Below are 24,521 nucleotides of genomic sequence, written 5' to 3' on the forward strand. Positions count from 1 at the left end.
GGCAAACTGACTTACTAGACAAACAGAGTTGCCAAGCAATAGAAAGTGCCTGTTTGAAGACTTTCGGTCAGTAACTAAAACTGAAGCAATTAGTCTGCTATGTAATATTCTGCAGCTACATCTGGCTGCCTGGGTGTAAGTGAGAAGAAAGTGAAGGGTAGGCTGGGTTTTGCCGAACGCCAACAGCACAGGGAGAGACTGCAAAGGGACTGAGAATATTCACGAAGGAGCGATTCACGATGGCTGGCCATGAGCAGTGGGGTGGTGGATCACGAGAAAGGGGTCAGACAGTAGGTTGGGGGACACGTTAGGGCTGGAACACAGTTAGGGTGTGAGTGCCTAATGAAGTGAGACAGGCATCAGCAGGTGGGTTTTAGGCAGTGGGGTGCTGATAGGTGACATTTGTGAAGCGATGACAGTGAGGACAGGATCCAGAGCTGAAGCCATGTGTGACTACTCAGAATTTCTGACTGTGAGCAGCAACCCAACTTGCTCTAACTAGAGTGGAAAAGACTGGCTAGCAGAAACAACTCAGCTAGGATGTTGCGACTGCCACTGGGTACTGTGGGGCCTATCCCGCTGCCTCCGTGAAGGTCATCCTCCACCTCTTCCTCTTTTAGCCTCCCCCACTGTAAGATCCAAAGGCCCAGGCAGGTAGCCGCTAGTGCTGGAGCTCCAGTCCTTTTCCTTTCCTTACTTGTGCTCCCTGAGGGCAGAGAAAGAAGGGAAGCCCTCCTCAGGCTTCCATAGTGACAGAAGTGGTCCTGCACCCCTCCCCTCCACGCTCAAGCAGAGGATTCTTTAAAACTATGAAGGCGTGTAGACAGATAATGGCAGTGAAAGGAAAAAAAACGTTTTATTTTTTTTTATGTTTTTTTTAAATTTATTTCTAGGAGAGAGAGAGAGAGAGACAGTGTGAGCAGGGGAGGGTCAGAGAGAGAGGGAGTCACAGACTGAAACAGGCTCCAGGCTCTGAGCTGGCAGTCAGCACAGAGCCCGACGCGGGGCTTGAACCCACAAACCGCGAGATCATGACCTAAGCGAAAGTCGGACGCTCAACCGACTAAGCCACCCAGGTGCCCTGGAAAAAAAATCTTTTAAAGAACAAAAGGTAAAAGATTAAAAAAATATTTTGTTTTAAATCACAAGAGTTTGTAAAGGGCTGAGGTGGCTACGCATCGTTCTAGATACTAGTAAGACAATGGTGAACAAACAAGCCAAGCCCCTGCTCTCTGGGAGCTCATCTGATTTTTAAAATAAAATGTTTTTTATGTTTATTTATTTATTCTTAGAGAGAGAGAGAGATACAGAATCCGCAGCAGGCTCCAGGCTGTCAGCACAGAGCCTGATACAGGGCTCAAACTCACAAACTATAAGATCTTGACCTGAGTGAAGTCAGGCACATAACCCACTGAGCCACCCAGGCGTCCCTCTGGGAGCTCATCTTGCAGCAGCGATCTGGTCTCTTCCACTTTTTCTAACAAACAAGGCTTCTGCTGCAATGTCAAAGCCAGCAAGGCAACACTGTGATCCTGAGGATCCCCCTTGCTGCAGTCATTCCTGCTGGCTAATCCCTGAAATTCTTTCCGCAGAACTCCAATCTTTTCATCTATAATAAATAATAAAGGGCTTAAAATGCTAAATGATTGGTTGAGGTTAAAAATACCCAAACCTGTTTGTACTTAAATATATGAAATGGTAACAGTCACAAATGGGGTCAATATAAACTGAGTACCCTGCTGTAATAATGATGTGATTATCACCGCTTTTCCGCTGTTGTTGTTTTTGTGTTAAAAAGTCAGGGAGGTGATCTGAGAGCAGGTAAGCCCTACCGGAAAAACAAGCCATCAAGTGCAGAAAGGGAGAGGCCAGACTCAAAGGGGCCAGATAGAAGCCATGAGTATGTGCCCATTTCTCCGAGGGATGCTGCTGCTAAGAATCCGCAATCTGGCTTTGTCTGATTTATGGTTCGGAAGAGATTTTGTTCTTCTTCATCTAGAAGAACTACTTGCTGTTCTCAATACCAGGAGATCTGAAGGGAGAACAGAACAGGAAGATTTGGAGAGCAGAGTCCCTGAATGACAAGATGGGAGTGCAGACAGTTTGTATGGTTTGGAGCAGAATAAATAATAACCTTGGATGTACCGGATAACCCGAACAAGGTACAAAACCAGAGCAATGCTGTCCATGATGCCCCATTTAGGAAGCTGCCCGCACCCCAGCAAAGCCTTCTCCAGCTGTCACTGTGGGAGATTTGGGAGCTGCCCTAGTATTTAGGGTGCAGTTTGGGGGCCATTCCTGTCCACAAGGAAAAGTCAAGTCTGTGGTTAGGGCTTGGAAACTTCCTGCATCCCTTCCCCTGTGTAAGAGACAAAATGGCAATTGCCCTACAATTTTACCTATCGCAGGGGCTATGAATTCATCCCTAAGTACATCCTGCATAGATTCAAACCAAAGCTCGCTTCATCAGCGCTTAGAGTTAGATGGCCTCCAGCTACCTTAAAATACAGCCATATGCTCCCTAATATTACAGGTCCTATTATGCAAGGCTCCTCTCCAATCCCAGAGGAGACCAAACGACATGCCATTGCTTGCTGTTGCTTCCTATTCACATTTTTAAATAACAGAATAAAAAGAAAAAAAAAAAAACCCAGCCTCAATTGGCTCCAGTTGGTGTGAATAATGAGATGTGGTTGTCAGATTCCTGGAAAGCCGCCAGCATGGTCATTAACCAGCCGATACCAGGCCCACTTATAAAGAGGGTAAGGAATACAATGTTAAATGAGGTCAATTTTAAGGAGACTTTAAGTTTAGCATTTGGGTGTGGGATGAAACAATCTATGAATTAAAAGCTCCTGCTGCATGAAGTGCCCTCCCAAAGAAAGGAAATAGACCGAGATGAGATGGAGTTTTCCTCAATTTTGGAAATCGGGCTTTGCCCAATTAAAATCTGGTCCTTTTTTGAAGTCTGTGATGGAAGAATCCTCGCTTTGACAAGCTGGCAGTAACCCTTGTGATCTATTTTACTGGGATATATATTGTCACTGCAAAAATAAAACATTCTACAAAACTGGAGAGCAGGCCCTGCCTATGATCATTAGACAGACTGGACCAAGTGCCTCAAGCCTTTGATGCCCCTGACATATTATTTTCTGGATGGTGTCCAGCAACCCAATGCAGAATAGCTTTTTCTCTACTGTATCCAGATGGCAAATGGAAGAGATCAAATTCAACAGTTTCAGAGCAAACCTTAATGGATGTGAAAGGCTGGATTCTCTACTAGCTGTTCAGAGATCTACAAAACGAAAAAAAGGGAGGGGGCCTTTGAACAAAGAGACAAATAATTGGCTTCCCCCCCCCCTTCAAAACTAAACCATGGATGTGGTAATCTGGTTCAAATCCATCTTCTGGTTGAAAAGGACAGCCAAATATCTAATCAGTTCTAATCATTGACACTATCATGACACTTTCTGTGAAGTTCAGATGACTGTTGTTCTTAATCTTCTGGACGTCTTTTTTTTTTTTCTTACACCCTTCAAGCAAATATTTTCAATCTTGCTCTATTTCCTCCAAAACCTTAATAAAAAATATATATTCCTAAATGTTTAAGCAGCATCTTACAGTAAGATTTTATACCCCTACAAAGGCTGGATTTCAGAATTGGCTAGCATGGGCCTTACCATATTAGTTTCTATATACACACACATCAGAAGTTCACTTATAAACCTATTTATACAGAAAGGAATAAGGTATGAAGGTCTACCTCACTCTCTAGACAAAAAGACTTACGTGTTAGAGTACCACAAATACTTCATTATAAAACAATTTCACACAAAAATCCTATGGCGTAGATCATAAGATCAGCTTTGTAACTGGGTAACAGTAGAGAAAGGCGATGAGGAGGAAGAAGGCTCAATATTTGAAAGAAGGGAAGTTTACCTTCTGCGATTAAAGTGGCAGCTCTTAACCACGGTTTATGGACTTCTGAACTTGCACACAAAGTTTTGAGAGTTTATGTACATATTTTTCTAGGTAGAAGGTCCACATTTAATCAAAGGAAATAGTGACCTCCCCCTATCCAAACCAAAAAGTATAAGAACTCTGAGGACAAGACTTAATAGAAACAAGATGAGGTACATTAACATATCTAAAGAAAGAATACACCCCCTGGAGGGTAGAAGCTTAGAAAAGCAACTCAGTTGGGAAAACCTTGGACATATGTTTTCAAGAGCTGTCTAAGGGAAACGGTGCCCTGAAACAGGCCAAGAATATGTTGCCCGAGGAGCAAGTATGTCCCATGATGGAGATGAAGCTTTGGGTTATTATGACTTGATTACACAAGCCAATAAGGTGATCTAATGAACTCCCCTAGTTCTGATTCCCTACCTGTCAAGCTACCTTACTTAATAATCTGGCTTTCCAGTTAAATTTGCCTGCAAGTAGAGACCCTGGTAATCAGTCAAGAAAAGTAGCTGGTACTGTGTCATTCTAAATTCATATATGATATATGGTATGCACATGGGTGTGTGCATGCACTTGAGTGTGTGTGCATGCACATTCAGGTGGCTTGGTCTATGAAACATCTTCCCCATTTGGCTTCTAGGATGTCACCTTTTTTCTACTTTTCCTTCTACCCATCTGGTTACTAATATCTTGGCTGGTTATTCTCATCCTCCTCATCTCTTAATGTTGAAATGCTCATAGGCTCAGTACCTGGATCTCTTCTCTTCCTACAAACACCGCCTAGATGATTACACCCAGTCTCATAGCTTGAAGTACAGTCTATACCAAAAACTCACAGATTTATAGCTCTATCTAGATCTCACCCTTGAGCTTGGGTCTCATAAATCTAACTGCTTGCCTGACATCTCCACTTAGATGTTCCCTGGGCATCTAAACTCCACATGTCTAAAACTCAACCCTTCATCTGCTCACTCCCCCACCACCCCCAAGACTTGTTCTTCTTACAGTCTTTAAGAGGCAAATTCATTCTTCCAGGTGCTCTGGCCAAACGTCTTGGTTTCAATCTTGACTCTTTTCTTTCTTTCACCCTACATCTAATCAGAAAATCTTATTGGCATTACCTCCTTTAAAATAAATATCCAGGATCAGACCACTTCTCATGAAGCCATTTTTACCACTCATTTTACATCATCATCTCTTGCACGGATCTTGTGCTAGCCTCTTCGCTGGTCTCCTTGCTTGTATCCTTGCTCCTCCGATTTCTATTTTTAACGTGACATAAAGAGTAAGCTTAAAAACCTTCATATCAGTCCTCTAAACAAAGCCTTCCAATGGCTCTCCAACTCAACCCATGTAAAAGACAAAGTCTTTACAATTGCTTTGAGCTTCTATACAATGGAATCCCCCATGTCCACCTTTCTATTAGTCACCTGACTTCATGTCCTACTGCCATATTGGGCAACATAATTAAACTCAAGACTAGAACCCTTGCCCCCTCCCCTTTCTAGCTATGTGCATTTTGTTTGCTCCTGTGACAAGTTACTTAACATCTATTTTACTGTCCTCACCTGTCAGCACCAGGATTGGGTTTATATAGGGATGTTACGAGAATTAAAAGGCTTACTAATGTTGGCAAAGTATTTAGAGAAGTATCCAACACATGGTAAGTAAGTACCGTGTAATACTTGTTAAACAAAGGAAATGCTCACTCTTCTTCAGCCATGTTAGCCTCCTTGCTGGTCTTCAAACATGCTAGATTGGCCTTTTCCATTCTTGTTTCCTCCACCTGGCAGGTTCTTCTCCCCACACATCCACTTTATACATATTCTCACCATCTTCAGGTCCTTCCTCAAAGGACACCTTTTTGGAACCCTTCCCTGACTACCTAATCTCAAATTGCAGTTACCATCTCCTGTCCCTGCTTTATTTTTTCCATAGCACTTATGATCATAGAACATATTATATATTTTAATTACTCCTTTATTATTTGTTTTTGCTTCTGAAATGTAAGATTTTTGTCTTATGTTTTTCAATGGTCTATTTCCAACACCTAGCACATAATAGTATTCAATATTTGTTGAATACATCAATACAAATAAAATATTCTTGACCTGGGATGCGTGGGTGGCTCAGTCAGTTAAGCGTCAGACTTAGCTCAGGTCATGATCTTGCAGTCCATGAGTTTGAGTCCCACGTTGGGCTCTGTGCTGACAGCTCAGAGCCTGGAGCCTGCTTCAGATTCTGTGTCTCCCTCTCTCTGCCCCTCCCTCACTCATGCTCTGTCTCTCTCTTTCTCTCTCTCACTCTCTCAAAAATAAATATTTTTAAAAAATTCATAACTTTATTACTCCCATGAATACTCCCATGAATTAGAGATGAGGACATATTTCACCAGGTGACAAATACAAATAATATTCCACTGAACAGATTTTTAATAGTTCAGGAAACATTGGGTATAAATGGGTCAAAATGTCTTATATGGCTACAAAAATTGGAGATAAATTATTTACACTAGTCACCCCTTTGTTGTTATGTTCCACCTCTTGAATACTAATACTCTCTTAAATCAATTAAAGGCTTAGGAAGCTGGCTCTCTTTCTTCCCTTATTTCCATCATCCAAGAGACTTCAAGGATCAGGTACACTACCCATGCAATACAGTAGCATTCAATACATTCCTTTAGTCTCTCTAACTTCAACCACCTATTCCCATGGCCAGCCACTGGACCTTGTCATCACCCATGATCCCTCCATTTCTGAAATCATAAATGTCAATATTCCACTCAGTCCAAAACCTTCCACCTGTCAACCCTTTCATGCTTTTATTTCTACTATATTTGTTCCCCAAACTCATTTAGGAATCAAGGCCTCTGATTTTTCCATTTTTTTTCTTGGTGTGGAAGTCCCTATCTATTCCCTCCTCTCCCCTACCCAGCCTGGCCCCAAGGTGAATCCTTTGGACTGCTCTCATTTGCAACTCCAAATCCCCTTGCTATTATATCTTAACAGCCACATAAAAATGCCAATCCTGGATCAAGGCTAGAGAGCTCTTTCTTCATTTATACACCTTGGTGGCTATGCATTTTTGGTGAAAACTCTCAAAACAATGCAGAATCTACCTATAAATCTAATTTATGGTTTCTCATCTCATTTAGGCTCTCAACTCTTAACACTGCTAACTGAACCCTTTTTTTAAACTTACATAGCCTTTACAGTGTGCCTGGTACTGTGCTAGATACGTCTAAATATTAACCACTTAATCCTCACAATAGTCCTTGGAGGTAGATATTATTATTGTCTCTGTTCTACAGATGAAGAGTTACGGCACAGAAAGGTTAAGTGACTTGACCAGCACATAATGCTAGTTAGGGATTTAACTGGTTGAGCTTACTAGCTCTGAATCGTGGCAGTTTGGCCACAGAGTTCAAGTTTTTAACTTTTAATCTATTTTATAGATGAGAAAATGAAATAGAGAGGTTCAGCAATTTGCCCATGGACATCTAGTTATCAAGTGGGAGAACTTGGATTGAACTTGGTCAGACTGTAGAACCCATACAATAAACCACTATCCGATATCTTCTTCAGGACATAAGCTCCTTGAGAGAATTATACCCAACAGGTGTTAGAGTTCCTGGATTATTTTGGAGTTCCCATTCCCAGCCAACTAATCTAGATACACAGCCATCTTTCCCCCTAGGGTTAATCTCTCCTAGTGTTTAGTCATTTGCTCTGGATTACATTTCTTCTGTTTCTTTCCATCTCTTTCCTGTATCTTCAACCTCTCCATCTTTACGGACTCCTATCATGGTACTCAAGTCTCTTCTATCCTAAAAGATCCTACCATCAAAAACTGCTTGGTCAGAGCATTTTTTATAGCTCTCTTCCCCATCTCTGACACTTCTCACTCAGGCTCTTCAAAACACCAGTCCTCACTTCCTCACTCTTGTCTCACAGTAATTAATCTTCCACACCAATAACTCTTCTAAAGCTGTTGTTGTTAATATCTTTAGTGACATAGCAACCACACAAGCCAATGGATAATTTTTAGTCTTTCATCATGCCATACCACCACCGTGCTCTTTACGGTCTTTGAAATTCTCTACACCTTTGAAATCCCCGGGTCCACACTCACACTCCAGTGAGTCTTCTCCCATTCCTGTTGCTTTTTTCAGATTCAACTCTTGGCTTCCTCCTAGAGTTTGAGCCTCTGTAGGGTTAAAAAACTCATGATTTTAAAAATTATTTTTCCCACTTTACATGCTTTTCTTGATGATCTCGCTAAAGAAGAAGACACAAATCTAAGTGCCATTCAACTGGTAGTAGTCATAGCTTTGTTACTCCTTTTGAAGATACACTCCTTTCTGTCTCCATCCCTTCTAACATGTGGTCCAAATGGAAGCTGGATGGCCCTATCTCTAACCATAAAGGTGGGCATTTCGCTTTCAAGAAGACAGGTATCATGGAAGTCTGACCCCCAAAGTCTGCCATTTACACAGAAAAATAAGACTAGAGCATAAGCTGGACCCCTAGTTGAGTCATAGACATGTTAATATATTCCCAATCAAAATTAAGGACACATGGTCTGCTAAAGAATTCCCGTTCCATTTCAGAATGTAAAAAACAATGTGAGAGATGTCATGTGGATGCTGAAACATTGGAATGTGCAAGACATTTTAAAGATTTAGGGGCATAACTGGTCCCTGACTTAACAAGATATCTGGCCACTGTAGTCACAGACTTATCTGGAAGATGGTGCAATCCAACCCCTTTTACAGACATGACATTCTGTGACTATGCTGGGTTGATTTAAGGTTTTATTGAACATCTAAATGATAAATTGGCAACGAATATAATAAAACTTTGCTTTCCCAACTACTAAAATGCCACTCCGCTGGCCACTCTGAAAAGAAGAAAATATAATTTCTTTGTACTACAGACTTAAATTCTGCTCAGATCACGCTACTCTACTCTTATTATAAAGCAAAGAAAATATAAAATAGCATTAATTTGGAAGCTTACAAATGGCCTCACTGTCTACAGTGTTAACAGCGCAGTAGGACATAGGGCTGTGTATCTATGTAGAGCATAGCAAGACCTATAGAGCAAAGGTTCTAGGCATAGTGTGGCAGGTTGCTTCAAAGGGACTTAAGATAGACAATTAAGAAAACATGCAATTGCTGATATGATAAATGACCTTCTTATTTCTTTCATGAGTTGGAGAAAGCATACTCTTGATTTATAACAGTAAAAAACACACACACACACACAGCATAGATAATATAGCACATTTGTTGAAGCAGACAGTCTTCTAAGGTAAAATCATGCTCCAAATAAAATCTTCTCATCTTAATCCTGAGTATGTCTATACTTTCCTACAGACAGAAGTAACATACTTTCATATGATATGCAAAAGTAGCAATCTGCAGGGTAATTAGCTATGCCTGTGAAAAATAAATTGAGAGCTAGAGTGAGAATAAAATCAGTTAGAGCAACAAGTTGGAAATTACAGTCTTCTTGGAAAATCTTTGAAATACAATTGGTATTACCTTTCAATCACTTATAAATATCTGGATATTTAGGACAACAATAAGATCATTGATTAACTGCAGCAAACACTGAACATCTTCTGAAATTAAATATATAAAAATATACACAAAAGCATATGGTTTAAATTCGACAATATACTAAATGCCAATGGTATGCACTTTCTCTTCTCTTACCTCCTTGGCTTTATTTTTCACCGAATTCATTCACTTAAAAACTTACTGAGCTCTTTCTGCTACAGGAATTATCATGCCAAGGATTTAAGTAATAACTCATTTTCTCACACGTATAGTTATTGTAGCCAAGTCTCAACAGGAAGAACTGTTCCCTCCCAGCTTTTATGACTGGAGGTGGCCTCCATAAATGGTAAAATCTGCCTGCTGAGTGGCAGCCTAAGGCTGCACCTGTGGAATCCTGGTATTAATATAAGCCATATCTTGCTGAAGTGTTCATAAAAAGTCTAAATAAAAAAAGAGCATGCTCTCCATCTTTCCTAAAGCAAATGCCTATAAACAGAGACAGAATATAAGGAAGGATGTGTTAATTTCTATAAGGAAGGTACAAAGTCCTACAAAACTTGAAAATGGGAGCAAAGTTCCCATTTCCAGCTTCAGAGCAAAGTTTTCTGGAACGAGTATATAATTTCTATTGTTGTTATTGTTGTAGTAAATTCCAGTTAGCTAACATACAGTATAATACTAGTTTCAGGTATATAAAATAGTGATTCACCACTTCCATATAACACCCAGTGCTCATCATAGCAACAGCACTCCTTAATCCCATTCACCTAATTTAACCATTTCCCCACCAACCTCTCCTCGGTAACCATCAGTTCGTTCTCTATAGTTTAATCTGTTTCTTGGTTTGCCTCTCTTTTTTTTCCCTTGTGCTCATTTGTTTTCTTTTTTTTTTTTAATGTTTTATTTATTTCTAGGAGAGAGAGAGAGAGAGAGAGAGAGAGAGAGGCTCATTTGTTTTCTTAAATGCCACATATAAGTGAAATCATATATGTGTCTTTCTCTGACTGACTTATTTTGCTTAGCATTATACTCTCTAGCTCCATCCATGTCATTGCAAATGGCAAGATTTCATTCTTTTTTATGGCCAAGTAATATTCCATTAGTAAATATACACCACATCTTGTTTATCCATTCTTCAGCTGATGGACACTCAAGCTGTTTCCATAGTTTGACCATTGTAGATAATGCTGCTATAAGCATTAGGGTGTACGTATCCCTCTGAATTCAGATTTTTGTATTCTTTGGGTAAACACCTAGTAGTTAAATTGCTGAATTTAAATTTTTGAGGAACCTCCATACTGTTTCCCACACTGGTTGCACCAATTCGCATTCCTACCAACAGTGTAAGAGGGTACCCTTTTCTTTATATCCTTGCCAACACCTGTTGTTTCTTGTATTGTTTATTTTAGTCATTCTGACAGGTGAGATGACATCTTACTGATTTGTATTTCCCTGATCATGAGTGATGTTGACCATCTTTTCATGTGTTTATTGGCCATCTCTATGTCTTCTTTGGAAAAATGTCTGCTCAGGTCTTCTGCCCATTTTTTTTTTTTTTGAGAGAGATTGAGAGAGAGCGAACGAGCACGAGCACAGTGGAGGAAGGGCAGAGAGGGAGAAAGATAGAATCTTAAGCAGGCTCCACACCCAGCTTGGAGCCTGACATGGGGCTTGATCTCTCAACCATGAGATCATGACTGGAGCAGAAATCAAGAGTCAGACACTTAAAAAAAATGGGCAGAAAGGGTGCTGGGTGGCTCAACTGGTTAACTGTATTATTTGTTTTCTGGATGTTTTGTTTGGTAAGTTCTTTATAGATTTCAGATACGAACCTTTATCAGTTACATCATTTGCAAATATCTTCTCCCATTCCAAAGGCTGCCTTTTAGTTTTGTTGATTGCTTCCTTTGCTGTGCACAAGATTTTTATTTTGATTTAGTCCCAATAGTTTATTTTTGCTTTTGTTTCCCTTGCTTCAGGAGACATATCCAGAAAAAAAATTGCTACAGCTGATGTCAAAGAGTTTACTGCCTGTGTTCTCCTCTAAGATTTTATGGTTTCAGGTCTCACATTTAGATCTTCAATCCATTTTGAATTTATTTTTGTGTATGGTGTAAGAAAGTGGTTCAGTTTTCCCAACACCATCTATTAAAGAGACTGTCTTTTTCCCACTGGATATTCTTTACTGCTTTGTTGAAGATTAATTGACCGTATAGTTGTGGGTACATTTCTGGGCTTTCTATTCTATTCCATTGATCTTTGTGTCTGTTTTGGGGCCAGTACCATACTGCTTTGATCACTATAGCTTTGTACTATAACCCAAAGTCTGGAATTGTGTGTTTTTGTTTCATTTTTAAAGAATGGTGGAATACAGACAAATAAGAATGGGAAGAAAGGCCTTTCCAAGAAGAGACAATGGCATTAACAAAGAAGTAAAAGGGAAAAGCTCTGAACAAACTTGGAAATTCTATGAACCCTAAGGCAAAGGATGCAAACAAGACAGCAAAGGCCTAGACTAGGGATCTACACTAGAGAAAGTCTTGAACGTGAAGCTCTAAGGAGTTAAACTTCACGAGACGCCCTAAAGGTTGCTGAGCAAGGGAAAATGAAAAAGTAGAGTGCTGCTTTAAGGAAATTAATGCGGTCAGACTAATTTTTTTGGGGTGGGGGGGAGGATGGAAGACCAAGAAAGTATGGTGATGGGGGAATCAAAGGATTATATATATAATCTTGATTTTATATATACACATATAATCATATATATATTTATATATGTGTATGTATGTATGTATATATATATATATATATATATATATATATTCTCAAATCCACATAACTTCCTTCAAGGCATTATTATGAATACCTTACAGATGAGAAAACTAAGGTTCAGTAAGGTCAAATAACTTGCCTGGCATTACAAACTTAGTACAACCAGACTTAATTGATCCTAAGAGTCATGTACCTTCTGCTTTACCACACTTCCTCTTAGGAATGGCCAGTAAATCTTAAAATGACAAGCATAATGTTCATGTGACTGCTTATTCTCTAGACACTTGCTTTCCTAGGCTACAGAGTTTCACAGCTTGATGCCATGGGGGTGGCTGAAAAGTTGTCAGCCATTCGAGAAGCCAAAGTTGCCTACCTGCAGAGAAGGATCTTCCTTCACAACCAAGATGGCCGGGTAACTAGTATCCACGGAGGGGCAACCTGGCTCTCTCCCCAGAAGAGAGAGCCACAGGCGCACAGGCACCACAGTCTTGTTCTTAACATCTCCCTTCGGACTCCACCTTCGTCCTGCACACTTAGCCCCAGCTCAAGAGACCTCTTCTCTCTTCCAGCAAATTTATTAACTGGCTGCTTAGCTCATTCTCCCCAAGAGAGGACAGGAATCTAAATCAGGGATTTGAGTAAACAGCTTCATATCCCTTTTCCATTACATTCTCCTGCTTCCCAAAGGGGGCTCAAGGTAACATAGCGGGTAAAGTGTGGAGCTGAATGAACATAAAGTAGAATAGCCCGTGCAGTCTCTGTTCATGGGGAGTATAAGGAAAAAGTCATGAGGAGCCCTTTGTTAGGTGTATAAAATAAATTCTGTTCAACTTTGCTCACTTTAAAGCCTCAACAGCATCCTAATTAATGTACTAATTGGAAATAATTCACTTTAATTCAATTAGTGAATTAGAGAATCTTTTAAGAGCTCCTTGGAATAAGAACCCTTTGGAATAAAATTCTTCCTTATCATTTGCAGAAATGGCCCACACCACTAATTACTTTTATCTCTCCCACCTTCCCACTTTGCACCTCTGCTACTTTTGAAAAAGTACTCTCTCCATAAATCCCAACAGATTCTAGATAGCGGCCCCTTGGTCATCCATCAGCTTCAGCACTCACCACCTCCCCTCTGCCTGCAGGGCTGTGCACAGGTTGACCTTTTAGCTATAGACTGTGTATAAACAGAACTTCCTACATGCACCTTGGGACTCATGTGTTTAAAGCCCTTATTTTACACAGGGTAATCCTAGTGGTGGTAGCCAAATAGAGACATGGAGATAAATTTACAAGACAGCTTTGCTCCTTCTTCATAATTCATCGAGCCAAACAAGAGTGTGGGAACAGTGACAACAAAGGGTGATTTATAATTTCTACTGTGCTTGTCACCTTGGGAAGACACATAGAAGTGGCTTTCATGGAACAGATTTAAAAGTTGCAAGGCAGTTATCAGCATATTATCACTGGTAATTTGTTTTAGAATTTAGTACCATTTTATTAGTGTACAGAGTTTGGAATCAGACCACCAGGGTTTATATCTTGGCTCTAACACTTGAGCTATGTGAACTTGGGTGAGTTATTTAACTTCTTACTATTTTCATATATAAAATGAGGCTTATGTTAGCACAAACCTCATTGGGTTGTGAAGATTTAATAAGCTAATTCATGTCAAATCATGCTTGGTACATAGTAAGCATCCAATAAATGTAGGCTAGTACTACCTCCTCCATCCTCACCATGTTTATAATAACCAAAATTATCACAGTCCTATCAGACCAGGGTTCCAAAAGAATATAAATACTAAACTGAGTTTAATACAAATATGAAAATAACATCCAGTGAACTAAAACTTTAAAGGGGCGCCTGGGTGGCTCAGTTGGTTAAGCATCTGACTTCGGCTCAGGTCATGATCTCACAGTTCATGGGTTCAAACCCCGTGTTGGGGTCTATGCTGACAACTCAGAGCCTGTGTCTCCCCCTCTCTCTGCCCCATGCCTGCTCATGCTCTCTCTGTCTCAAAAATAAACATTAAAAAATATTTTTCAAAAAAGAATACTGATACTCACTTATTTAGATTCATCACCTTTATAAAACCAGCAAAGAAAAAAAAAAGGAAGACACAATGAAAATTTAATCAGTGAGTAAAAATTTTAGATGATTAAACAGTAAAACTTGGTATGCTGTACTCAAGATTAAATGAGCACATGTGAAGCATTATGGAAACAACAAAGTGCTATATTACAAGAGGATATTATCATCAGTGAAAATTATAAATTCCATTTGAAATGTTTTACAAGGTGAGACTGGTTATTTTATGCCTTCAAATACCTTGATGAATAATCTGCAACCACTGTCCTGAAGACCTGGGACATGAAGCAGTGTAACCAAGGTCATTCATTCGGGACTCTCACAGTGAAGCTGCCTGGCACTGCAATGAGTCACAGCCAGAACACCAGGACAGGGAGGCGACCCGCACACCGGCTGGTGTCCTGGCCCAGAGGCAAGGGATTGAGAAGCAGAAGTTGTGAGGATCTCCATGGGTTAGAAATCAGCTGGCTTAATTCTGCTGCTCAGGAGACAAGGGGCAGTCAAAGGCCAACCAGAAGTAGATTCAACAGATGCAGGGATGACTGTGTGCCATGAAAAAAGAAAGCTGTAGATGAATTTTGATAAATGGTCAGAGGCCCAATGGAACTTGGATGTCAGGGCCCTGTGAAGGCCTTGATAAGACCTTGATTCATTCAGTTAAGCACAGAAGTTAAGAAAAGGTGTTACGCCTCCAACTAGGAATAAAAGATAGAGTATTGTTAAGAAATGATATATAGAGAAAACAGTACAGGCTCCAGCAGAGTTAAATTCAGTCAAGCTGGAGTAAGTGTAGCACCTCTGTACCTATAAATTATCTCTTTGCATCTAGCGTCCCACACTGGCAGAGCAGTTCCACCCTAAATGAGTAAATTGCCCCTGTGGAAATTCAAGAAGAAGCCTTAGGCCTCCTGTTGCAGTCTCTAGAAGAGAAATTCCTGAACCCTGAGTGGTAGTGGAGGAGCGGAATCAAGAGCAGAACTGGTTAAGTGTTTTTTATGAGGAGGCAAGGGGCCAGGTGGATTACAATAGTGACTGAGAGGGAATCCATAGAACCTTCTTTGTTGCACAAAGATCAGCACATTATACAGAACTCAGCTGTGTTTAAAAAGAAAGGAAGGGAAGAGAGAAGGACAACTGACTGCTATTATTTTAAGTTCTTGTATAACTTATGATAAATAGGGGGCTGGCTCAGTTGGAAGAACATTCAACTCTTGACCTCAGGGTCATGAGTTCGAAACCCACGCCAGGTGTAGAGATTACTTAAATAAAACTTAAAAAAATAATAATAATAGGGGCGCCTGGGTGGCTCAGTCAGCTAAGCATCTGACTTTGGCTCAGGTCATGATCTCACAGTCTGTGGGTTCAAGCCCCGCATCAGGCTCTGTGCTGACAGCTCAGAGCCAGGAGCCTGTTTCAGATTCTGTGTCTCCCTCTCTCTCTGACCCTGCCTAGCTCACTCTCTGTCTCTCAAAAATGAATAAACGTTAAAAAATTAATTTAAAAAATCCTTAGCATTTACTTATTGTTCCTCCTCTATATTTTCATCAGTTACAATCAGTGGTTTTCATTATCTACCCCGATGTATTTTTAAAAATTATTATTTCTAATAAGCTACATTAGTTCACAAGGAAAACCAATCTGAAGAGGATTTTAAGCGAAAGGAGTCATAAGCCGACTGAACTTTAAAAGGAGCTTTAGAGTGGGTCCCCGTAAAACCACTGAAGAAAAGCACAGAGAGATGAAGAAGCCAGATCAAACCAGCCCAGTTACTGTCTTGCAAAAATAATGGCTATAGCAGCTCCGGGTAGCTCTGCAGGCTGACTAGCTCTTCTTGCAAGTTGGATGGACAAGACGTGGCAGAGAAAAGCTAAGGGAAGTCACTGGGAACCCCACCACATTTGAATGTCATTAAGATCCCAGGAACCTGCAATAACAAATATTAATGGGAAAATACGGAACGAAATCCCAACAGTAAATTCTACCATCCTAATTCCACAGTTAAGTAGTGCTGTGATATTAGGCAAGTTACTTAACTAAAGTCTGTTTCCTCACGATTTAAAACAAGGTTTAAAGCTTAAAACAAGGTTTAAAATACCTGCCTTAAAGCCTTGTTATGAACAGTATCTCTTCTGTGGTATTCTTGCCAAAATCCACAACCCAATCATGAGAAAAAAATCAGACAAAACCCAAATTCAGAGACATTCTAGCAAATAACTGACCGATTCTCTTCAAAGGGGCCAAGGTCACAAAAGACTGAGGAAGTGCCATAAATTGGAGGAGACACAAAAACTAAATGCTACATGGGATCCTGGATTTGATCCCAGACCAGTAAGAGGCTCGTGGAAAAATGGGTGAAATCTGAAATAGGTCTTCAGCTACTATTGTACCAAATTAATTGTTTGGCTTTAAATCACTGGGTCATGATCATGTAAAAGGAGGCCTGGAGAAGGATGTAGTAAGTACTATGATTGCAACTTGGTAAATCTGAAATTATTATAAAATGAAAGAATTAAAAAGAAAAGAGCAATTTAAAAAGCCTAGTCGTGAGAACTAAATACAAGATCACTAATTTAATACACTGCCTTCTTTTTTTCTTCATTCAATGGCTAAACTTAGTGGCCATGGCCATGAACAGTAGGAACATTATGTTAATACTGGCCAAGCCCAGGTTTGGACGGCTAACAATGAAGCGTGTTGTTCAACTGCAACAAAATGTGGACATTTTACACCGAATGATTACAAATATTCTTGCAAGAGCCTACTGACCATCAATATTTCACTCTTGGTACAACACAATCGTTACTCAGTGCTTCAGGAAGTGTGGATTCTGTTTGGTCAATGGTGACAGGCTTACATTTACCTAATGCCATCAGCGTTTAAACGTAGCATGTCAAATCTTCATTCCTCTGACTGGGACTACTCTCATCTTGTCAAACTTCAACAGTTTTTTTGTGAGGTAACACCTGGGAAAATAAACCGCTTTCACATAAATTGTAGACAGCTCACAATGCGCATAGCTTGAAACACTGTAACTCCTGGTTTCTATGGTTTAGTTTAAACTTGAGTCTACCTCTAGCCTTGAGGGGCAAAAATCTGCCTCTGAGATAACTAAAGGTTCCCAATGTCAACCTTATCATTCAAGATTTTGCTTTTCTTAAAGAAAACATTAAAACAACCTAGGAATTACAATACTTTATCAGTCATAGTTTCCAACAAAGAGCTGCTATGCCCCCGTCCCTGCCCCCAACTTCTGCCTCTCACCTCAGGGAATAACTGTGTAACCAAACTAATAGCAAGCAACTTGGCTATTTCTTAGATTTGACAGAATCATCCATATGATAAAAATACATTTTCTATAGACTATACTATTGCAAAATAATTTCTGTTTCCTACAAAGGCTATGAGATATCATAAAAACGTCTAATCCATCTGGTTTAAGAATCCTATTCTTCCTTCACATATTTCTGCATCTGTTCACAAAAATCTCTTGGACTTCAAAGGAAGCTTTTCAAGAGAAAAAGAAGGTACATACAGGAAAAGTGGCCATAAATTTCTAATAGTCCTTTTCTAAGGCCATTTTAATAATAGCACTGTGGGACAGGTATCTCTTTAGGTTTTTAGAGATCTAAAATATCACAGATGATATTAACGACTATGCATTTATATGGAGATTTATGCCATAACACTTTATTATGGGTCTAAAAGTGATATATCTTCAATTTAGAACATGTGAAACATACAGAAAGCTTAAAGAAGAAAACTTCAGTCAATTTTAACCCACTATTTAGGAAGACTGAAGCAAAACAAAAAAAGTTAAACTGGTTGTTTCCTTCCAGTCTTTTCTGTGTGTGTGTGTGTGTGTGTGTATTTATTTAAATACTTATTAACAAACAATATTATAATTACAGTATGAATATAGTTTTGTAACTTTTCTCAATTGGTCTTTTAAGCCATCATATTTAATGACTTAAACTTACAGGTAGGTTTATACTTTAAAAGAAATGCTCTCACTTACACATTTAATTCTTATTAAATGTAATTAATAAGATCATAAAGTAATAAGAGTACTCAAATTAAAGGTTTGTGAACATTAATCTGTTCTAGAAGTTCTACATTTTAAAACTATCTAGATTAGCAGTTGATTAACTTTAACATAACCATATTCACTAATTCCATTGAAACAATAACAGAAGTTTAAGATCTTCTTTTTGGGGGGGCCCTGGGTGTCTCATTCAGCTAAGCATCTGACTTCCGATCAGGTTATGATCTCATGGCAGGTGAATTCAAGCCCTGCAACAGCTCCCTGCTTATAGCAGAGAGGCTGCTTCAGATCCTCGGCCCCCCTCTCTCTGCCCCTCCCCTGTTCACACCCTCTCTCTCAAAAATAGATAAAAAACATTTTTATTAAAAAAAATGTTTTTGTGGGGCGCCTGGGTGGCTTAGTCGGTTAAGCGTCCGACTTTCGCTTAGGTCATGATCTTGCGGTTCGTGGGTTCGAGCCCCGCGTCGGGCTCTGTGCTGACTGCCAGCTCAGAGCCTGGAGCCTATTTCAGAGTCTGTATCTCCCTCTCTCTCTGACCCTCCCCTGATCACGCTGTCTCTCTCTCTCTCTCTCCTAGAAATAAATAAAAATATTAAAAAAAAAGTTTTTGTAAATTTAGCAGCAGAGGGAGAGGGAGACACAGAATCCGAGCCCAACATGGGGCTCAAACCCATAAACCATGAGATCATGACTTGCGCCAAAGTCAGATGCTTAACCGACTGAGCCACTCAGGTGCCCCTAGAGTAAAAACAATTTTTTAAAAAGAAAGAAAATTTTCCTTTAGAATATATAACAATTTAGTGCCCTAAAATTGCCTGTGCAATCATTAGTGGGCTCTAGCTTGCTTTCATTTTCTCTTTGATTTTCTATTTCTCATGACATCCTCCCTTCTTTGGTTTGAAATGAGAGGAAATTTAGGTCTAAGGCTTAGTTACTTTGGTACCATAGGTCTTAATATGCTATTAGCTATAAAATAGTAATCAACCTATTCTGGTTCTGTAAAATCAAACTCTCAAACTTCAAAGAGAGGGGTATCTAATGGATTTGCCTAATTTTGAATCAATTCTTACCTAACATTGCTGCCTGAAATTTAAAATAACATTTCAGTAGCTGTTTTGCTGACAAAGAGTTCTCTGGTATATCCTTTATCCTTAAAAGAATCTTATGAGGCCCATATCAATGAAGAAAATTTAACTATAGAACATTAAATAATCTTTGGGATGACTACTCAAATCTTGGTTTCCATGATTAATCTAATTGCTTTACTTTGGCTTCATAATTATGGAGCCATAGATTTTCCAAAGCTTGAAGGAACATTAATAGGCCAATCGGTCCAACCCTTCCTCCACCCATTTTGCTAAAGAAAATAAATCCAGCGAGATTTTACTTGTCATGTCACACAGCTAGCAGGTCCCCTGACCTTTGATTTTCTAATTTCAAGACTAGTAATTTCCAAAATACCAGTTACCACACAAAATCCACTCCTATGCATTATGACAATGAATACACAGGATGCCAAAAAATCATCTAATCACAGACTCTCAAGTTTCTCCCTACTTTCCCATGGATACGTCCCACGAGATGTACAGCAAAATGCCTAACACCGAGAGATTGCACTTGGAAAACATTTAGTAAATGTCCGAATGAGGGAAGTAAATATTTGAATGAGTAAAGTAATATATATAAATATATACACACACACACACACACACACACATATGAGCAGTGTATGCTCATATACGCTGACGGGGTGGATTGAACCGCGTCCACTCTCTCAACACGACACAGTAATGGTAACAGCAGTGCTACCAGGCGCAGGACAGGACGATACACTTTGGCAACTTGCTGTAATTCCTTCACAGAGCCCGCTAGATACAGGTCTACTTTGGGGGTATGAGGAAGAACCAGAGAGGAAGCCGCACCGACACCTGACACCGAAGTGCCGCAGTGCCAGAAGGAGGACGTGAAGTAGCTGCTCGATTTAAAAATATCGCCCAATTCCTCACAAGACCTCCTCTCTAATTTCTGCGCTGGCCCCTCGGCTTGCTGCTAGGGAAAGGAGGTTTAAACAGAAATAAAAAGGAGGTGAATAGAAAAGAGGGGACCTTGAGAAGGCGAGCAGACGGGGAAAGGACACGCGCTGTCTAAGGACTTCACACAGGACTCAGCTTCCCGCGTTGCCCCGCAACAGCGTCGGGACCACGTTCTACGGAGGCCCAGTGGGCGGGCAGAAGCGCGCTCCTCCCACCAAGGCGCCTGACGTCATCGCACAGCCTTGCAACGTCGCCACGTTCAGAGTAGGAGGGCAGTCTTAGGCGAGTCGACCTTAGGAGAGAAACGCCTTGGTGCTCTCCAGTTGGAACAAGAAGAGAGGCGAATGGAGAGAGGGAAGACGAGGAGGACCTAGCGGGATGGGGAAGTGGCGGGAGAAAGGGCAGCTTTGGTTACCTGGGGAGCATGAGCAGCGTCGGGTCCTTTATGAAGTGCCCGGATGAAGCTCCAGCACCCACGCGCCTTCCGTATTGAGTGCATCGCCATCTTGAGAGGGGCGGAGCCGTCTTGGCGTGTGTGACGTCTGCTCAAAGAGCCAATCCCAGAGTCGCGGCTGCTTTGCTTGCTGCGCGTGCGTGCATGTACCCGGGCTTGCAGTGCTGCGGCCGGTTTCGGGATGACTGTCAGGTCTTTGCAGAGCAGGTGGGGACTGGGACTGGGTGGGGCTTAGCGTTAGTGTGTCCGATAGAGACCTAGTCTCTGTGTAGACTGCATGGTGGAAGAATTTCCTACCTGGATAGTAGTAGCATCGTTTTAGACTGCAAAAAAGCCCATACGTTGCCTTAGGGGTCCTAGCCATGCAGAGGCATCTTTTAAGAAGTTTCTCTCGGAATGGGGCCTTTCCAATCCTGTTAGAGCGCAGTAAGTGGTCCTTTGAGACTTAATTAATTAATTAATGCTTCATTAATTCGTTCCGTCTACAAACGTTTGTTAAACCTTACCAACTGCTAGGTACTGAAGGTACAAAGACACCTATCTTATGCGACCTAATGGGTAACAGGTAAATAAACGATGCACTGTTGTGTTTTAGAAAGAAACACTCAAGATTGGGGAAGAGGGGTGGTTAAGATTTTGGTGCCTAAGCCTGGTCCAGGGAAGGCTTCCGAAGGTGTTACTGGTAGAAGAAATTGCGTTTGAGTTAAATTATGAGAAGAATTAACACAGTATTCCTGCTAATGCGCTCATAAAGCTCCCAGATAGAAAAGAACCTATCAGTATAAACATTAACAGGATGAGACTTGTCAGAGTTCTTTTATGTGTTTTCTTGTGTTTATCCATTGAACAAACACTGAAAATTACCACGTTTCCATAGGGAGAGGTACAAGATGAATAAGGATGCCTGTACTCTTTTTTTCTCCCCCCCCCCAAAGTTTTTTAAACGTTTTATTTATTTCTGAGAGAGAGACATCGTGAGTGGGGCAGGGTCAGAGAGAGAGGGAGTCACAGGATCTGAAACAGGCTCCAGGCTGTGAGCTAGCTGTCAGCACAGAGCCCGACCTGGGGCTCAAACCCATGAACGGTGAGATCATGACCTGCGCGGAAGTCGGCTGCCCAACCAAATGAGCCACCCAGGCACCCCGAGATGCCGGTACTCTTAAAGCAGCTGAAATCTTAACAGGTTAAGAAAATGTGTGAATTAAAACCGTACATTAAAATCTGTTAATAGTGGTACAAAGTACTGGTGACATCCAGGCATAATTGGAGTAATGTCGAAATAAGCAGAGAAGAAATTGGAGGGATTAAGGGGGGAAAAATCCTAAGGAAATCAAGTCTTATTCTTGTACAAATCAGTTGAAGTTTGCTTTTGTCTCTTAAATTTGAGGTGTGTGCAGTAGTTCCAAATGTGATGACTATTAAATAGGTCTGGGGCTCAGGAGAGAGGTCTAAACTGCAAAATAAATAGTGGTTGAAAGCAAGGAAGTCTGAGACCACCAGGTAGAGTCCGTGGAATAGAAATGGTCAGATGATGGAAATTAAAAGGGCTAGTCAAAACAATTAAAACCCCCAAAATGTGGTATTACCGAACCCCAGGAAAGACTTTGCCAGTGGAAGTAATGATTGATCATTATAAAGGTACATAGTAGTGGGGGTCACCTGAGTGGCACAGTTAAGTGTTCAACTCTTGACTTCAACCTCAGGTCATGATCTCGCCGTTCATGAGTTCAAGCCCGGTATCCGACTCTCTACTGTCAACAGAGTCCACTTTGGATCCTCTGTCCCCCTCTCTCTTTGCCCATCCCCCTCTCTTTTTGCCCCTCCCCCGCTCTTTCTCTCTCTCACTCTCTTTCCCTTTCTTAAAAATAAGTAAACGTTAAAAAAAAATATGCAGTTTTAGAAATGCCTAAATGTTTTGTACTTATATATACAGCAAAGCATTAAAATACAGTTTTTTTACAGATGTTATTAATTAGATTAAATGAGCCTAGGAATTAGTAAAATTGGACTGCTGACATCCTCACCCATCCAGATTATAAGACAAAGCCTGGGAATAAGATGATGGTTACAGCAGAAAGCTGTCAAAGGTCTGTCCACTTTATCTCCACATCTCCACTTTATTTTTTATCTACAAAAAATCACATGACTGACAGTATTTCCTTGGGAGATATTTCCAAGGCATACTGGCATTGAAGAAAGTATATGGGAACACAATGTAACAACTTCAATATCTGTATTTTTTATGTTAATTTATTTTGAGAGAGAGGGCATGCAAGTGGGGGGGGGCACTCATTTTTTAAACAAGTTATTTTCAAACTTAGAAGTAATTGTTCCCCACCACAGAGGTGACCCAGTGACTTTTGAGTGTCACTCAGCCAACCAGGTTGCCCCTTGGACAGGGACGGGTCTGTGTTTTGTATTTCTTACATCTCCCCCGAGCATCTAGTATACTACCTTGCACAGAGAAGGCACATCTTTTATATCTAAATTTTATTTTGACAAAAGTATGTAACTAATTGCAGAGGTTGGTATGTTTTCAACAGCCAGGAGGGACAGCCGATAGCAGAAAAGACACTAGACTTATTTAAAGCAAGTTAGTTTCATCTGTTGTACTTTTTTTTTTTTTACAATGGATTCTGAAACCTTTGGCGTTTTGAAAGGTTCATGAAAAAGCTCGCCATTGTCTAAGCCCCCTACTTTCCGCCCTTCTAGGAAGTGCAATGTATTCAGCATATTTTAAATGTTCATCCTGAATCTTGAGGAAAAGGTATGTTATTCAGCGTATCTTTTAATGAACAATTGTATAATACACTTTTGAATGTGTCTATACAAAGTGATTAACATTTTTTTTTTTTTATTTTTTAGTTTATTGTCAAGTTGGTTTCCATATAACACCCAGTGAGTGATTAACATTTTAAAAGTTTGTATAATGTGGGGTTAGTGTGGTTACATGAGAAGGTCATTTCACGGAATATTTCATCGTCCAACAGTGTTGTTTAAATGAAGCATCACTGCATTTATTGGCAATATTTCACACTGCCATCATTGGGTAAGCCAAACTTAACTTTAGTAAAATGAGATATAAATGTACTTACAGCAGACCTCAAATATAGTTAAAATTAAAAACTTGCGTAGTCCTTTGCTCATAGCATACACTATGTCTACAGGTGTCCACGCATACAGTTTTGAATACTTGTTTAAAATTTGATTTCTCATCAACACTTTTATAGTACGTCCTGGTAACTTTGCTCTTTCCTTAACATTCCCTGCAAATCCTATCTTGCTTGAAACAATAGATTAAAACCAGACTGGCAGTTGGGGAAGGCTTTCTATTGCAACCATGTGTGCCAGAAGAAAGGATTAGGTTTCCTTGTCCAAGAACATCAAGGGGAACCTCCACCTCTCCAGACACACCTTTATTCCTCAGTAATGGAGACTTTATATCTAGTTAGATTTAAATGGGATAAGGAAAGCGTTTAAGTCCACTTTTAGCTCTAGTAGTATAATCAGCCCTCAAGTCTCAAAGTATCCAGTTTTGTCTCTCTAATTTAATTCTAAGTGTCAGGTTGGTATTAGATGCTGATCAAGGTAGTGGAGAGTTGCCCTACA

The 24,521-nt window shown here is 40.3% G+C and overlaps 1 protein-coding gene and 1 long non-coding RNA gene across 4 annotated transcripts in view; one reads left to right on the forward strand and one right to left on the reverse strand.

Annotated features, from left to right (window-relative positions):
* WARS2 (tryptophanyl tRNA synthetase 2, mitochondrial) overlaps window positions 1-20,967 on the reverse strand; it is a 102,631-nt gene extending 81,664 nt beyond the window's left edge. For both annotated transcript variants that reach the window (XM_077767501.1, XM_077767495.1), the window contains exon 1: window positions 20,874-20,967. In XM_077767501.1, the coding sequence (XP_077623627.1) occupies window positions 20,874-20,963 (90 nt within the window). In that variant the 5' untranslated portion in view covers window positions 20,964-20,967. The remainder of the gene's footprint in view (window positions 1-20,873) is intronic.
* The window catches only part of LOC144234230 (uncharacterized), a 35,327-nt gene continuing 31,693 nt past the window's right edge, over window positions 20,888-24,521 (forward strand). The window contains exon 1 of one of the 2 annotated variants that reach the window (XR_013335900.1): window positions 20,888-21,119. This is a non-coding gene — a long non-coding RNA (uncharacterized LOC144234230). Of the gene's footprint in view, window positions 21,120-21,162; window positions 21,339-24,521 lie in introns of those variants that run through there. The other variant, XR_013335897.1, reaches the window with a different exon arrangement.

Source organism: Crocuta crocuta, unplaced genomic scaffold, assembly GCF_008692635.1.
Source record: "Crocuta crocuta isolate KB4526 unplaced genomic scaffold, BGI_CrCroc_1.0 scaffold180, whole genome shotgun sequence".
NCBI classification, from domain to species: domain Eukaryota; kingdom Metazoa; phylum Chordata; class Mammalia; order Carnivora; family Hyaenidae; genus Crocuta; species Crocuta crocuta.